The sequence below is a fragment of the Trachypithecus francoisi genome, unplaced genomic scaffold (genome assembly GCF_009764315.1).
Source record: "Trachypithecus francoisi isolate TF-2019V2 unplaced genomic scaffold, Tfra_2.0 Lachesis_group1, whole genome shotgun sequence".
NCBI classification, from domain to species: domain Eukaryota; kingdom Metazoa; phylum Chordata; class Mammalia; order Primates; family Cercopithecidae; genus Trachypithecus; species Trachypithecus francoisi.
The window spans coordinates 125,767,254-125,782,815 of NW_022681454.1; the positions used below are offsets into that span (position 1 = coordinate 125,767,254).

The 15,562-nt window shown below is 35.1% G+C and overlaps 1 protein-coding gene across 6 annotated transcripts in view; it reads right to left on the reverse strand.

Annotated features, from left to right (window-relative positions):
- SCLT1 (sodium channel and clathrin linker 1) overlaps positions 1-15,562 on the reverse strand; it is a 217,097-nt gene that overhangs the window by 114,728 nt on the left and 86,807 nt on the right. For all 6 annotated transcript variants that reach the window (XR_004438129.1, XM_033215258.1, XM_033215257.1 and 3 more), the window contains 2 exons: positions 4,641-4,776; positions 837-959 (listed from right to left, as the gene is read on the reverse strand). Coding sequence is in view for 5 of the 6 variants with exons in the window: in XM_033215258.1 (XP_033071149.1) it covers positions 837-959; positions 4,641-4,776 (259 nt within the window). In the remaining variant the exon portion in view is untranslated. The remainder of the gene's footprint in view (positions 1-836; positions 960-4,640; positions 4,777-15,562) is intronic.

The following is a 15,562-nucleotide window of genomic DNA, read 5'->3' on the forward strand; positions in this document are numbered from 1 at the left end:
TAATAATAGGAATATTCATAAACCAGAATTTGAAAAGTCTGTAAATGAGAGCTGAAGAGAGGTATGAAAACCAAATTATTTAAAGAGCTGCCTCTCAAAATATATAGAAAAGAGGTCAGAATTAGAATTCCTCCACAGTGCTCAATGCACCTAGCAATAAACGAACCAACAGAAGAATAAAAGAGGTAGATTTCCCAATGGAATGGATGGTCTTGTGAGATAATGAGTTCTTGTCAATAGACGTGTAAAGCAAAAGCTAAAGCTACTTGTCCACTTTGAAAGAGTGTGGAATGATTCTTGCTTTGGATAGAAAAAAGTCTTTTAATAACCACTAAGATTGCTTCCTATTGTAAAATTATATTCTGATTAATTTATGGTAGATAAAGTTGACACCTATTTTAGTAACAGGTCACATTTAAGGGTATTAACATTTTGATTTTACATAGTACTCTCACTGTATTTGAGCAGGTTTCTTCACTGGCTATAAACTAATGAACAATTTTGTTTTGTTTTGTTTTAAAAGTCAGGTAGGAAATGAAGCAAATAAAAACTTTGAAGGTTTATTTATACAAAATGTTAAAGCTGCTTTTTAGCACTAAATTGAGCTTTCATTGCTGACAACATTATAGAACCAAATGATCACTGTCCAGTTCTCTAATTATCTTACCTTTCAAGAGTGTAACCATCAAAGATCTATATATTATTAACATAAATAATAAAGTGATTAGAAATTCTAAATGCTATAGGGTAGAGTCTTAGGTGTTCCCCTCTAAAACAGTTTCTTCAGAGTGCAATTTCTTACCGATATACAAGAAAACAATGAAATCCAAGATTACCTTTTGTTTTTGACTTTCAAATACATGAATTTGGGCCTCAGTCATATGTTCCTGGTAAAGCTTGTGTAGTCTGTCCAACTCCTGAGAAACAGTCTGCCAGAGTTCCACAGCCTGAGTTTTCTCCTATTAAAAAAATTGGATAACTCATTAAATTATCAGCAGGCTATTTACTGTATAGTACAAATGGATCTTTTTCTTTTATAGAATAAATTCTTATAAAGTCATAAAATAAAACAGAACTGTGTAAAGATGGTATTATAGTTATAATATTTTTGATATGAAGTTTTATTAATAATTTATTAGAAAGTAAACCTGAAGACATAAAGTTCCTTATTTTGAAATTGTGTTTTTACTCAGATTTAGCTAAAATTAAAATCCTTAACAGAGATGTAGACTTAAACCATGTTCTTTGTTCCACAAGAAAGTATAAGCTCTAGAAACTGATGAAGAAGAAAACTGTCCCCTGGTAAAGCACAATGTTTTTTTCCTGATCATAGAAGTAATAAATTTTCATTGTGGAAAATTAGGAAAATACAGAGAAAAACAAGAGAAAATCAGAATCAGCTATAATTTTACTACCTGATGATAAACACTGTTAACATCTAGATACAGTCATCTTTTTAAATGTTGATGCATTCATGTTTATAAATGTGATGCTGGGAGAGAATTTTGTAATTATTTTAACAAAATTAGGGACCATATAGCGGGCTATTTTTACTTGCCATTTTATAATGAGAATTTTCTCAGGTCACTAACTATTGTTTGCACATAGTATTATCTAAGTGTGGTACAGAAACTCTTAGACTTTGAAAAGTCCTTGAAGTCAAATTTATCTTCAGAATAATATGTTAACACTATCTCCATTTTTACTCTCATCCTCCCACAAATGTACAGTGGAGTTTTCTAGAGTTTATATGATGTGATGTCATCCTTGTTCTAAGGGCTAATGGACTGTGTGCTTATGCTCCTACTTTTTTTTTTTTAAGTCTCAGTTTTAATTTGTAATACAATAAATACTGATAGATATGTAACATACAAAAAACGTAAGGCACCTTGGAGAACACTGAGGTATACCATGCATTCAGAAAACGAACAAATTGTACATTTTTACAAAGTAAGTGCGCTCATGTAACCAGCACCCAGTTCAAGAGAGAGAACATTATTACCATCACCCAGAAGCCAGGTGCCCCTCTTGTGATCTCTTCCAGTTACTATACTCTTCTCCTAAATAAATAGTTCCTTGTGTTCCTAACACAATAGATTAGTTTTGTCTAAAATTTAAAAAAAAAAAAAAAAACTGAAGGCAAATTAAAAATTTTAAAAGTGGTTTTAAAATTTGTAGATAAACACAGAATCTGGAGCCAGAAGATATGGGTGCGATCTCTAATTCCTGGCCAAATGGTCCTGGATAATTCACTTCATTTTCTTAAGACTCAAGTTTTCTTTTCAGTAAAATGGTCGTAAAAATGCCTCATACCTCAAAATGTCCCACTGATTCTCCAGACCTGTCTGATGACAAAAATCACCTAGACTAGTAGTTATACAACCCAGATTCTTAAAGGACCAGCATCATCAGCAACACCTCAGAACTGTTAGAGATGTAAACTACTGAGCTCTATCTCAGACTTCTCGAATCAGAAACTGGGGTGGTGGTGGGATGGGGAGGCAGAGCAGAAATCCATGTTTCAAAAAGTCCTCAAGTGATTATGATGTACACTACATAATTTTTAAAAATGGTATGCTTATTATTTGGACAAACTACAATTTAACTGATTCCATATTTAAGATTTTTAAACTATGTCAAATGTTTCATTACAATAAATATTATAATGAACATATTTATTCAAAAATTTTTATATTCAGTTCTTTAGAACAAATTCATAAAATCTATGTGGTGTCATCATCTAATTACTGCATCAAATAGTGCAAACATTTCTAAGACTCTTCTTGCCAAACTGACTTCTAGAAAGATTTTTACAAATCATACTGTAACAGAAAAATATTTTAAACTAAAAATATTAAGCTAGATATTTAGTACTGTGTTACTGCTATTGGCTCCTAAAGCAATATATTTATACTACACAGCACCTTTTGCACATAATTTTAATTCTTATTTGTGAGTCTTGCTGTTCAGTAATGATAATGATATTGATAAACAAGCAAATTTATTAACTTACATATGTGCTAGACATATAAGCCTAAATTAATTTCTATTTACTCCTATGAAATCAATTATTAATCTTTCCTAGTCTAGAACAAACAGCATGTTTTCATTCTTTCTTTCTTTCATCACATTTAAAAATTCTTTCCATTCGTACATTAAAAAAAATTAGTGTTAAATACATGTTCCTTATCAAGCTAAAGATAGCCTGTCTGACATACCTAAAGTATCACTTTCATAATTATAGAATTTTTAAACCAAATTTTCAGGAAATAAAACTGAATTTTCAGGAAATAAAACTGAATTTTCAGAAAATTACCAAATCAAAATTGTAATTTAGAATTTGTAGCCCCCATTTATAAATGAGGAAACTGAGGCACAAGAGTTTTTTCTATGATCACACAGCTGAAAAGTAGAAGAATGGGGATTTAAACCCATACAATATATGAAACATCTGGGATGTAACATTGTAAATTAAAATAAAATTCCCTTAAGAATAAAATTTACAAAAAATTACAGTTGAAAACAGGATATATTTAACATAGCTGCTCAAACGACCAGTGATGATGAGCTTTTTTTCATATGTTTGTTGAAAAAATGCTCATCATCACTAGCCATCAGAGAAATGCAAATCAAAATGACCATGGAATACCATCTCACACCAGTTAGAATGGCAATCATTAAAAAGTCAGGAAACAACAGATGCTGGAGAGGATGTGGAGAAATAGGAACACTTTTACACTGTTGGTGGGAGTGTAAATTAGTTCAACCACTGTGGAAGACAGTGTGGCAATTCCTCAAGGATATACCAGAAATTCCATTTGATCCAGCAATCCCATTACTGTGTATACACCCCCAAAATTATAAATCATTGTCTTATAAAGACACGTGCACATGTATGTTTATTGCAGCACTATTCACAACAGCAAAGACTTGGAACCAACCCAAATGTCCATCAGTGATAGACTGGATAAAGAAAATGTGGCACATGTACACCATGGAATACTATGCAGCCATGAAAAAGGATGAGTTTGTGTCCTTTGTAGGGACATGGATGCAGCTGGAAACCATCATTCTCAGTAAACTAACACAGGAACAGAAAACCAAACACTGCATGTTCTGACTCATAACTGGGAGTTAAACAATGAGTACACAAGGACACAGAAAGGGGAACATCACACACCAGGGCCTGTCATGGAGTGGGGGGCTAGGGGAGGGATAGCATTAGGAGAAATACCTAATGTAGATGACGGGTTGATGGGTGCAGCAAACCACCATGGCACGTGATATCTATATAACAAATCTGCACGTTCTGCACATGTATCCTACAACTTAAAGTATAATTAAAAAAAAAGAAAAGAAAAAAAGAAAGAAAATAATATTCTCATAAGAAAAAAATCATGTTAAAAGCTTTATGATTTAATTAAACACATTTTTAACAATCAGTGAGGGTATTTGGCAAGTATATTTATAACAGTGAGAGTATTTATTACAAGTTTTGCTACCTGTAACGATTCTTGTAAACTGTAGAAAATCATCATGTTACAATTTTATGATTTTGTTATCCATAAATAATGATTAACATGAATTTTTAAAAGGTATGTTAATTCAGAATATAATTTTTAAAAATACATGACACTCACTTCATTGGCTAGTTGCAATTGTTCTTGAAGGTTTCTGACTGTTTCATCATCTGCATATGTATCAGTTCCTATCTCTGTGCCAAGGGGAAAGGCCTCCAATTGTTTTTCAACAGCATCTTTTAATTCACTGTGCAACCTTTGAAACAAACAGATAACTCGATAGTCTCAAGTCATTTTAGTAACAGTAATTACTGTTTTGAGGTCAATTAAATAAACATTTGGATCAACAACAACTCTTTACACAAAACCATTTTTAAGTAGACTTCAAATAAAAAATTAGAAGTGTTTACCATTAAATACTGTGCTGTAAGAATAAAAAGATTATGTAACAATTTCAAATGCATTAAATCAATCACAATTAATTGAAGCATGATTCAGTTTGTCCTAGAGAGGATTTAAGTTTTCAAAATTTTTCAAAAATTTTTCAAAAGAGTAAAATTCAGGTATTATCCCTTATTAAATAATAAAACAAGCCATTCAGAAAAATTCTAAAATAGCTACGTATATCCAGTTAATTAAATGAAAATTACATATTAAATCTTGTAGAGTTATTTGCTATTTTCTTCAGTGTGTTTCACAAAACTCACTGGACTTCTTACTAGAAGAAAATGGTCGCTGGCTATAAAACCAAGATATCAGAAACTTTATTTTTCAGCACATCCTTATATAAGCTCAACAATAACATTGAAAGGCTTAAATTCGACTTTAATCTTAACATTAAAGTAAACTGCAGATATTTCATGCTTTAAAACAACTACAAAAAAAAAGGCAAGGAAGGTACAACTTAAAGGAATGATTGTTTTAATTTAAAATAATACTTAAGAGAAAAAAGGTACATTTTCAGAAAACACTCTTATTTAATAAAACTATAAGCAGAAAATATAGTAAATACATTTCAAAGTGAAAATAACAAAATAAACTACAACCATCTACCTAAAACATTTAGAGGTGAATGAATGATTTGCTAATATTACAAATCTCCTTTGAAACAAGAAAACTTAAATCTTAACGTCAGAACATATTTATTGTAAACAAAGTTCATCAAACACAATAAAACTGAGGGGGTAAACACTTTAGAAACAAAAAAATTAATTACTCTAAAAAAGGACAGAGCTTGAAAATTATTCTCTAATTAAAAAACTTACAAGTATTGGTTAAGATAGAAGTTTTACCTTTAAATATCTAACAGTGTTTTCTACAATATTTATTTTTCCTATATGAAATGTTTACCTAATAGAGAAAATGATCAATAGAGAAATATAACAAGTTTTAGAAAAGATACCCCAAGTCCTCTGAAAAAAACCATTATTAATTCTGTAATATATTTTCTAGCAGAATTTTTACTTTCCATTAAAAATAGACCAAAGAAGAGGAAACACATTCAAAAGCTAGCAGAAGGCAAAAAATGACTAAGATCAGAGCAGAACTGAAGGAGATAGAGACATAAAAAATCTTTCAAAAAATCAGCGAATCCAGGAGCTGGTTTTCTGATAAGATCAACAAAATTGATACACCGCTAGCAAGACTAATAAGGAAGAAAAGAGAGAAGAATCAAATAGATGCAATAAAAAATGATAAAGGGGATATCACCAACGAACCCACAGAAATACAAACTACCATCAGAGAATATTATAAACACCTCTATGCAAATAAACTAGAAAACCTAGAAGAAATGGATAAATTCCTGGACACATACACTCTCCCAAGACTAAACAAGGAAGAAGTTGAATCCCTGAATAGACCAATAGGTTCTGAAATTGAGGCAATAATTAATAGCCTACCAACCCAAAAAGGTCCAGGACCAGATGGATACACAGTCAAATTCTACCAGAGGTACAAAGAGGAGCTGGTACCATTCCTTCTGAAGCTATTCCAATCAACAGAAAAAGAGGGAATCCTACCTAACTCATTGTATGAGGCCAACATCATCCTGATACCAAAGCCTGGCAGAGACACAACAAAAAACCAGAATTTTAGACCAATATCCCTGATGAACACTGATGCAAAAATTCTCAACAAATTACTGGCAAACTGAATCCAGCAGCACATCAAAAAGCTTATCCACCATGATCAAGTGGGCTTCATCCCTGGGATGCAAGGCTCATTCAACATATGCAAATCAATAAACATAATCCAGCATATAAACAGAACCAAAGACAAAACCCACAAGATTATCTCAATAGATGCAGAAAAGGCCTTTGACAAAATTCAGCAGCCCTTCATGCTAAAAACTCTCAATATATTTGGTATTGATGGAATGGATCTCAAAATAATAACAGCAAATTATCCATTTCTTCTAGATTTTCTAGTTGATTTGTGTAGAGGCATTTATAGTATTCTCTGATGGTTGTTTGTATTTCTGTGGGGTCGGTGGTGATATCCCCTTTATCATTTTTTATTGCGACTATTTGATTCCTCTCTCTTTTCTTCTTTATTAGTCTTGCTAGCGGTCTGTCAATTTTGTTGATCTTTTCAAAAAACCAACTCCTGGATTCATTGATTTTTTAGAGGGTTTTTTGTGTCTCTATCTCCTTCAGTTCTGCTCTGATCTTAGTTATTTCTTGCCTTCTGCTAGCTTTTGAATGTGTTTGCTCTTGCCTCTCTAGTTCTTTTAATTGTGATGTTAGAGTGTCAATTTTAGATCTCTCCTGCTTTCTCTTGTGGGCATTTAGTGCTATAAATTTCCCTCTACACACTGCTTTAAATGTGTCCCAGAGATTCTGGTATGTTGTATCTTTGTTCTCATTGGTTTCAAAGAACATCTTTATTTCTGCTTTCATTTCGTTATGTACCCAGTAGTCATTCAGGAGCAGGTTGTTCAGTTTCCATGTAGTTGAGCGGTTTTGATTGAGTTTCTTAGTCCTGAGTTCTAGTTTGATTGCACTGTGGTCTGAGAGACAGTTTGTTATAATTTCTGTTCTTGTACATTTGCTGAGGAGTGCTTTACTTCCAATTATGTGGTCAATTTTGGAATAAGTGCGATGTGGTGCTGAGAAGAATGTATATTCTGTTGATTTGGGGTGGAGAGTTCTATAGATGTCTATTAGGTCCGCTTGGTGCAGAGATGAGTTCAATTCCTGGATATCCTTGTTAACTTTCTGTCTCGTTGATCTGTCTAATGTTGACAGTGGAGTGTTGAAGTCTCCCATTATGATTGTATGGGAGTCTAAGTCTCTTTGTAGGTCTCTAAGGACTTGCTTTATGAATCTGGGTGCTCCTGTATTGGGTGCATATATATATATATATATTTTTTTTTTTTTTTTTTTTTTGAGACGGAGTCTCGCTCTGTCGCCCAGGCTGGAGTGCAGTGGCCGAATCTCAGCTCACTGCAAGCTCCGCCTCCCGGGTTTACGCCATTCTCCTGCCTCAGCCTCCCGAGTAGCTGGGACTACAGGCGCCCGCCACCTCGCCCGGCTAGTTTTTTGTATTTTTTAGTAGAGACGGGGTTTCACCATGTTAGCCAGGATGGTCTCGATCTCCTGACCTCGTGATCCGCCCGTCTCGGCCTCCCAAAGTGCTGGGATTACAGGCTTGAGCCACCGCGCCCGGCGGGTGCATATATATTTAGGAGAGTTAGCTCTTCCTGTTGAATTGATCCCTTTACCATTATGTAATGGCCTTCTTTGTCTCTTTTGATCTTTGATGGTTTAAAGTCTGTTTTATCAGAGACTAGGATTGCAATCCCTGCTTTTTTTTGTTCTCCATTTGCTTGGTAGATCTTCCTCCATCCCTTTGTTTTGAGCCTATGTATGTCTCTGCATGTGAGATGGGTCTCCTGAATACAGCAGACTGATGGGTCTTGACTCTTTATCCAGTTTACACTCTCCCAAGACTAAACCAGGAAGAAGTTGAATCCCTGAATAGACCAATAGCAGGCTCTGAAATTGAGGCAACAATTAATAGCCTACCCACCAAAAAAAGGCCAGGACCAGATGGATTCACAGCTGAATTCTACCAGAGGTACAAGGAGGAGCTGGTACCATTCCTTCTGAAACTATTTCAATCAATAGAAAAAGAGGGAATCCTCCCTAACTCATTTTATGAGGCCAACATCATCCTGATACCAAAGCCTGGCAGAGACACAATAAAAAAAGAGAATTTTAGACCAATATCCCTGATGAACATCGATGCAAAAATTCTCAATAAAATACTGGCAAACCGGATTCAGCAGCACATCAAAAAGCTTATCCACCATGATCAAGTGGGCTTCATCCCTGGGATGCAAGGCTGGTTCAACATTCGCAAATCAACAAACGTAATCCAGCATATAAACAGAACCAAAGACAAGAACCACATGATTATCTCAATAGATGCAGAAAAGGCTTTTGACAAAATTCAACAGCCCTTTATGCTAAAAACGCTCAATAAATTCGGTATTGATGGAACGTACCTCAAAATAATAAGAGCTATTTATGACAAACCCACAGCTAATATCATACTGAATGGGCAAAAACTGGAAAAATTCCCTTTGAAAACTGGCACAAGACAGGGATGCCCTCTCTCACCACTCCTATTCAACATAGTGTTGGAAATTCTGGCTAGGGCAATCAGGCAAGAGAAAGAAATCAAGGGTATTCAGTTAGGAAAAGAAGAAGTCAAATTGTCCCTGTTTGCAGATGACATGATTGTATATTTAGAAAACCCCATTGTCTCAGCCCAAAATCTCCTTAAGCTGATAAGCAACTTCAGCAAAGTCTCAGGATACAAAATTAATGTGCAAAAATCACAAGCATTCTTATACACCAGTAACAGACAAGCAGAGAGCCAAATCAGGAATGAACTTCCATTCACAATTGCTTGAAAGAGAATAAAATACCTAGGAATCCAGCTTACAAGGGATGTAAAGGACCTCTTCAAGGAGAACTACAAACCACTGCTCAGTGAAATCAAAGAGGACACAAACAAATGGAAGAACATACCATGCTCATGGATAGGAAGAATCAATATCATGAAAATGGCCATACTGCCCAAGGTTATTTATAGATTCAATGCCATCCCCATCAAGCTACCAATGAGTTTCTTCACAGAATTGGAAAAAACGGCTTTAAAGTTCATATGGAACCAAAAAAGAGCCCGCATTGCCAAGACAATCCTAAGTCAAAAGGACAAAGCTGGAGGCGTCACGCTACCTGACTTCAAACTATACTACAAGGCTACAGTAACCAAAACAGCATGGTACTGGTACCACAACAGAGATATAGACCAATGGAACAGAACAGAGTCCTCAGAAATAATACCACACATCTACAGCCATCTGATCTTTGACAAACCTGACAAAAACAAGAAATGGGGAAAGGATTCCCTATTTAATAAATGGTGCTGGGAAAATTGGCTAGCCACAAGTAGAAAGCTGAAACTGGATCCTTTCCTTACCCCTTATACGAAAATTAATTCAAGATGGATCAGAGACTTAAATGTTAGACCTAATACCATAAAAACCCTAGAAGAAAATCTAGGTAGTACCATTCAGGACATAGGCATGGGCAAGGACTTCATGTCTAAAACACCAAAAGCAACTGCAGCAAAAGCAAAAATTGACACATGGGATCTAACTAAACTAAAGAGCTTTTGCACAGCAAAAGAAACTACCATCAGAGTGAACAGGCAACCTACAGAATGGGAGAAAATTTTTGCAACCTACTCATCTGACAAAGGGCTAATATCCAGAATCTACAAAGAACTCAAACAAATATACAAGAAAAAAACAAACAACCCCATCAAAAAGTGGGGAAAGGATATGAACAGACATTTCTCAAAAGAAGACATCCATACAGCCAACAGACACATGAAAAAATGCTCATCATCACTCGCCATCAGAGAAATGCAAATCAAAACCACAATGAGATACCATCTCACTCCAGTTAGAATGGCAATCATTAAAAAGTCAGGAAACAACAGGTGTTGGAGAGGATGTGGAGAAATAGGATCACTTTTACACTGTTGTGGGATTGTAAACTAGTTCAACCATTATGGAAAACAGTATGGCGATTCCTCAAGGATCTAGAACTAGATGTACCATATGACCCAGCCATCCCACTACTGGGTATATACCAAAGGATTATAAAATACTCTACTACAAAGACACATGCACACGTATGTTTATTGCGGCACTATTCACAATAGCAAAGACTTGGAATCAACCCAAATGTCCATCTGTGACAGACTGGATTAAGAAAATGTGGCACATATACACCATGGAATACTATGCAGCCATAAAAAAGGATGAGTTTGCGTCCTTTGTAGGGACATGGATGCAGCTGGAATCCATCATTCTTAGCAAACTATCACAAGAAGAGAAAACCAAACACCGCATGTTCTCACTCATAGGTGGGAACTGAACAATGAGATCACTTGGACTCAGGAAGGGGAACATCACACACTGGGGCCTATCATGGGGAGGGGGGAGGAGGGAGGGATTGCATTGGGGAGTTATACATGATATAAACGTCATGCACATGTACCCTAGAACATAAAGTATAATAAAAAAAAATAAATAATAATAATAATAATAACAGCTATTTATGACAAACCCACAGCCAATATCATACTGAATGGGCAAAAACTGGAAGCATTCCCCTTAAAAACTGGCACAAGACAGGGATGCCCTCTCTCACCACTCCTATTCAACATAGTGTTGGAAGTTCTGGCTAGGGCAATCAGGCAAGAGAAAGAAATAACGGGCATTCAATTAGGAAAAGAAGAAGTCAAATTGTCCCTGTTTGCAGATGACACGATTGTATATTTAGAAAACCCCATGGTCTCAGCCCAAAATCTCCTTAAGCTGATAAGAAACTTCAGCAAAGTCTCAGGATACAAAATCAATGTGCAAAAATCACAAGCATTCTTATATACCAGTAACAGACAAACAGCCAAATCATGAATGAACTCCCATTCACAATAGCTTCAAAGAGAATAAAATACCTAGGAATCCAACTTACAAGGGATGTAAAGGACCTCTTCAAGGAGAACTACAAACCACTGCTCAGTGAAATAAAAGAAGACACAAACAAATGGAAGAACATACCATGCTCATGGATAGGAAGAATCAATATGGTGAAAATGGCCATACTGCCCAAGGTTATTTCTAGATTCAATGCCATCCCCATCAAGCTACCAATGACTTTCTTCACAGAATTGGAAAAAACTGCTTTAAAGTTCATATGGAACCAAAAAAGAGCCCACATTGCCAAGACAATCCTAAGTCAAAAGAACAAAGCTGGAGGCATCACGCTACCTGACTTCAAACTATACTACAAGGCTACAGTAACCAAAACAGCATGGTACTGGTACCAAAACAGAGATATAGACCAATGGAATGAACAGAGCCCTCCGAAATAATACCACACATCCACAGCCATCTGATCTTTGACAAACCTGACAAAAACAAGAAATGGGGAAAGGATTCCCTATTTAATAAATGGTGCTGGGAAAACTGGATAGCCATAAGTAGAAAGCTGAAACTGGATCCTTTCCTTACTCCTTATACAAAAATTAATTCAAGATGGATTAGAGACTTAAATGTTAGACCTAAAAGCATAAAAACCCTAGAAGAAAACCTAGGTAGTACCATTCAGGACATAGGCATGGGCAAGGACTTCATGTCTAAAACACCAAAAGCAACGGCAGCAAAAGCCAAAATTGACAAATGGGATCTAATTAAACTAAAGAGCTTTGGAACAGCCAAAGAAACTACCATCAGAGTGAACAGGCAACCTACAGAATGGGAGAAAATTTTTGCAATCTACTCATCTGACAAAGGGCTAACATCAAGAACCTACAAAGAACTCAAACAAATTTACAAGACAAAAAAAAACCCCATCAAAAAGTGGGCAAAGGATATGAACAGACACTTCTCAAAAGTAGACATTTATGCAGCCAACAGACACATGAAAAAATGCTCATCATCACTAGCCATCAGAGAAATGCAAATCAAAACCACAATGAGATACCATCTCACTCCAGTTAGAATGGCAATCATTAAAAAGTCAGGAAACAACAGGTGCTGGAGAGGATGTGGAGAAATAGGAACACTTTCACACTGTTGGTGGGACTGTAAACTAGTTCAACCATTGTGAAATACAGTGTGGCGACTCCTCAAGGATCTAGAACTAAAAATACCATTTGATCCAGCCATCCCATTATTGAGTATATACCCAAAAGATTATAAATCATCCTGCTATAAAGACACATGCACACGTATGTTTATTGCAGCACTATTCACAATAGCAAAGACTTGGAATCAACCCAAATGTCCATCAATGACAGACTGGATTAAGAAAATGTGGCACATATACACCATGGAATACTATGCAGCCATAAAAAAGGATGAGTTTGTGTCCTTTGTAGGGACGTGGAGGCAGCTGGAAACCATCATTCTCAGCAAACTATCGCAAGAACAGAAAACCAAACACCGTATGTTCTCACTCATAGGTGGATATGAACAATGAGAACACTTGGATACAGGAAGGGGAACATCACACACCGGGGCCTGTTGTGGGGTAGAGGGCGGGGGGAAGGATAGCATTAGGAGATATACCTAATGTAAATGACGAGTTAATGGGTGCAGCACACCAACATGGCACATGTATACATATGTAACAAACCTGCACGTTGTGCAAATGTACCCCAGAATGTAAAGTATATATAAAAAAAAAAAAACAAATAACAAATTTTAAAAAAGAAAAAATAGACCAATGACATACTGTATTGCTAATGCTATAATCTGTCTTTTTAACTGTAGTATTGAGACATACGCATTCTCTCATATTCTAAAAAGTTTTCTGCAAATATTTTAAAGATGACATAATATTCCATCATTTTCATATTGTTATCTGCATCATAACATATCAATTATCCTAATCCTTTAAATTGATTGTAAAATGAAATGAAAAAATAGTAAAATTAATATTTAGTACACTGTACTTTAAAATATCAGAAACACTGAGAATTAAAGTGTCGTATTTCTTTGTTAAAAATGTAGTTATAACAAGCAATATAACTATAACTGACAGTAAGACTGTTTTTAGGGTCTTAACAAAATTTTTAGCCAGGTGCGGTGGCTCACGCCTGTAATCCCAGCACTTTGGGAGGCCAAGGTGGGTGTATCACGAGGTCAGGAGTTCTAGACCAGCCTGGCCAATATGGTGAAACCCTGTCTCTACTAAAAATACAAAAATTAGCCGGGCATGGTGGAGCATGCCTGTAGTCCCAGTTACTCAGGAGGCTGAGGCAGAAGAATTGCTTGAACCCAGGAAGCGGAGGTTACAGTGAGCCAAGATCAAGCCACTCCAGCCTGGGCGACAGAGAGAGACTCTGTCTCAAAACAAACACAAAAACAAACAAACAAACAAACAAATTAAAGGTCACAGAAATATCATAATTATTCTCCATTTATTATTAAGATAATTTTGTACAGTTTCAGCTTGCAAGGTCATTTTTATAATCTTACACTTCATACAAAGGAAGGACTACCTATACATAGTTTAATTTTGTTTGCTTCAGTATCTGGAATACATGGGGAATAGGTATCTAATCTTGCGTTTGTAATGCTTGCTGTCTCTCACTGAGTGTGCTCTGATCCCGAGGTGTTATATGATTTTGGGTTTAGTTTGCTGTCCTTTTTCTAACCTCTTCAGCAAATTCTAAGACATCATTATTTTTAGACTTTTTTTCCTAATACTCTTAAGATTACAGTTTTCCCTCTAAGAATCACCTTAAAGGCAATGCCGAGGTTATGTTATTTTCTTTATTAATCATTTGAAAATATATTCTAATTTTCATTGTGAGTTCTTTGACCTCTGAGTAACATTTAGAGGCATACCACTTAACTTAGAAAAAGCTGGGGATTTTCTAGTGACCTTTTTGTTATTGATTTCTAGAATAATTTTCACTGTCATCAAAGAACATAATCTGAATAATTTCAATCCTTTCATAATCTGAGAGTTGCTTTTTTTGAGTTGGTCAATTTCAGAAATCTATCCTGTGTACTTAATGCATATTTTGAAGGTCTTCGGTATTAGTATTCTATGGATGTCCCTTAAGAGATTTCTTAACTGCATTATTCAAATACTGCATCTTAACTTACTGTTTTTATTTTCTGGTTGCTATTTTATTTACTGAGGGCAACCTGCTCATATTTCCTATTATAATGGTGCATTTATCTGTTCTGCCATTCAGTGCTATCACATTTTATATTGAGTCTTTGTTTTTGAGTGCTTACAAATTTAGAACTGTCATATATTTTGAGCAAACATAATTTTTTATCATTATGAAAACTGCCTTTTAATCTGTAATCATCTGTTTCACATTAAATTCTACTATATCTGATATTACCAGCATGTTTTTAGTTAGCACTTCCATGGTATACGTATTTTCTATCCTTTTATTTACAACCATTCTGTACTCTTGTATTTTATGAATCTCTTTGGTTAAAAGCATATAATTGTGGATTCATTTAGTTAATCTCTGGTAAATCATTGTCTTAAAATTATAGCATGTAGTACAGCAAAATTTAATGTAATTACTAAGGTATCTGGGTTTATATCAACCACCTTAGTATATCCTATTTTCCTTGCCTTTAAAAAAACACCTATCTCTCTTTTTATTCCTATTCTCTTTGCTTATTAACTGGAATTAATTACATTTTATTATTCCACTTCCCCACTCCATTAGTTTGGCAGCAATAGAATCTTTTAGTTTACTGTAGTGCCCAGCCCAGACATTGTAACGTATCTGAGAACTGCCACCCTCTACCATAAATTAGTATCCTATTTCTATAATGTAAGAACCTTAGAATATTTCAACTCCATTTACACTCTTCCTAAATGTATAGTATTGCTGGCTCGTATTTCAAGTCTCCTTAAACAATTTAAAGCCATTATCATTATTTTTAGAAGTTTATATTCATTAGATTTTCTCCCATA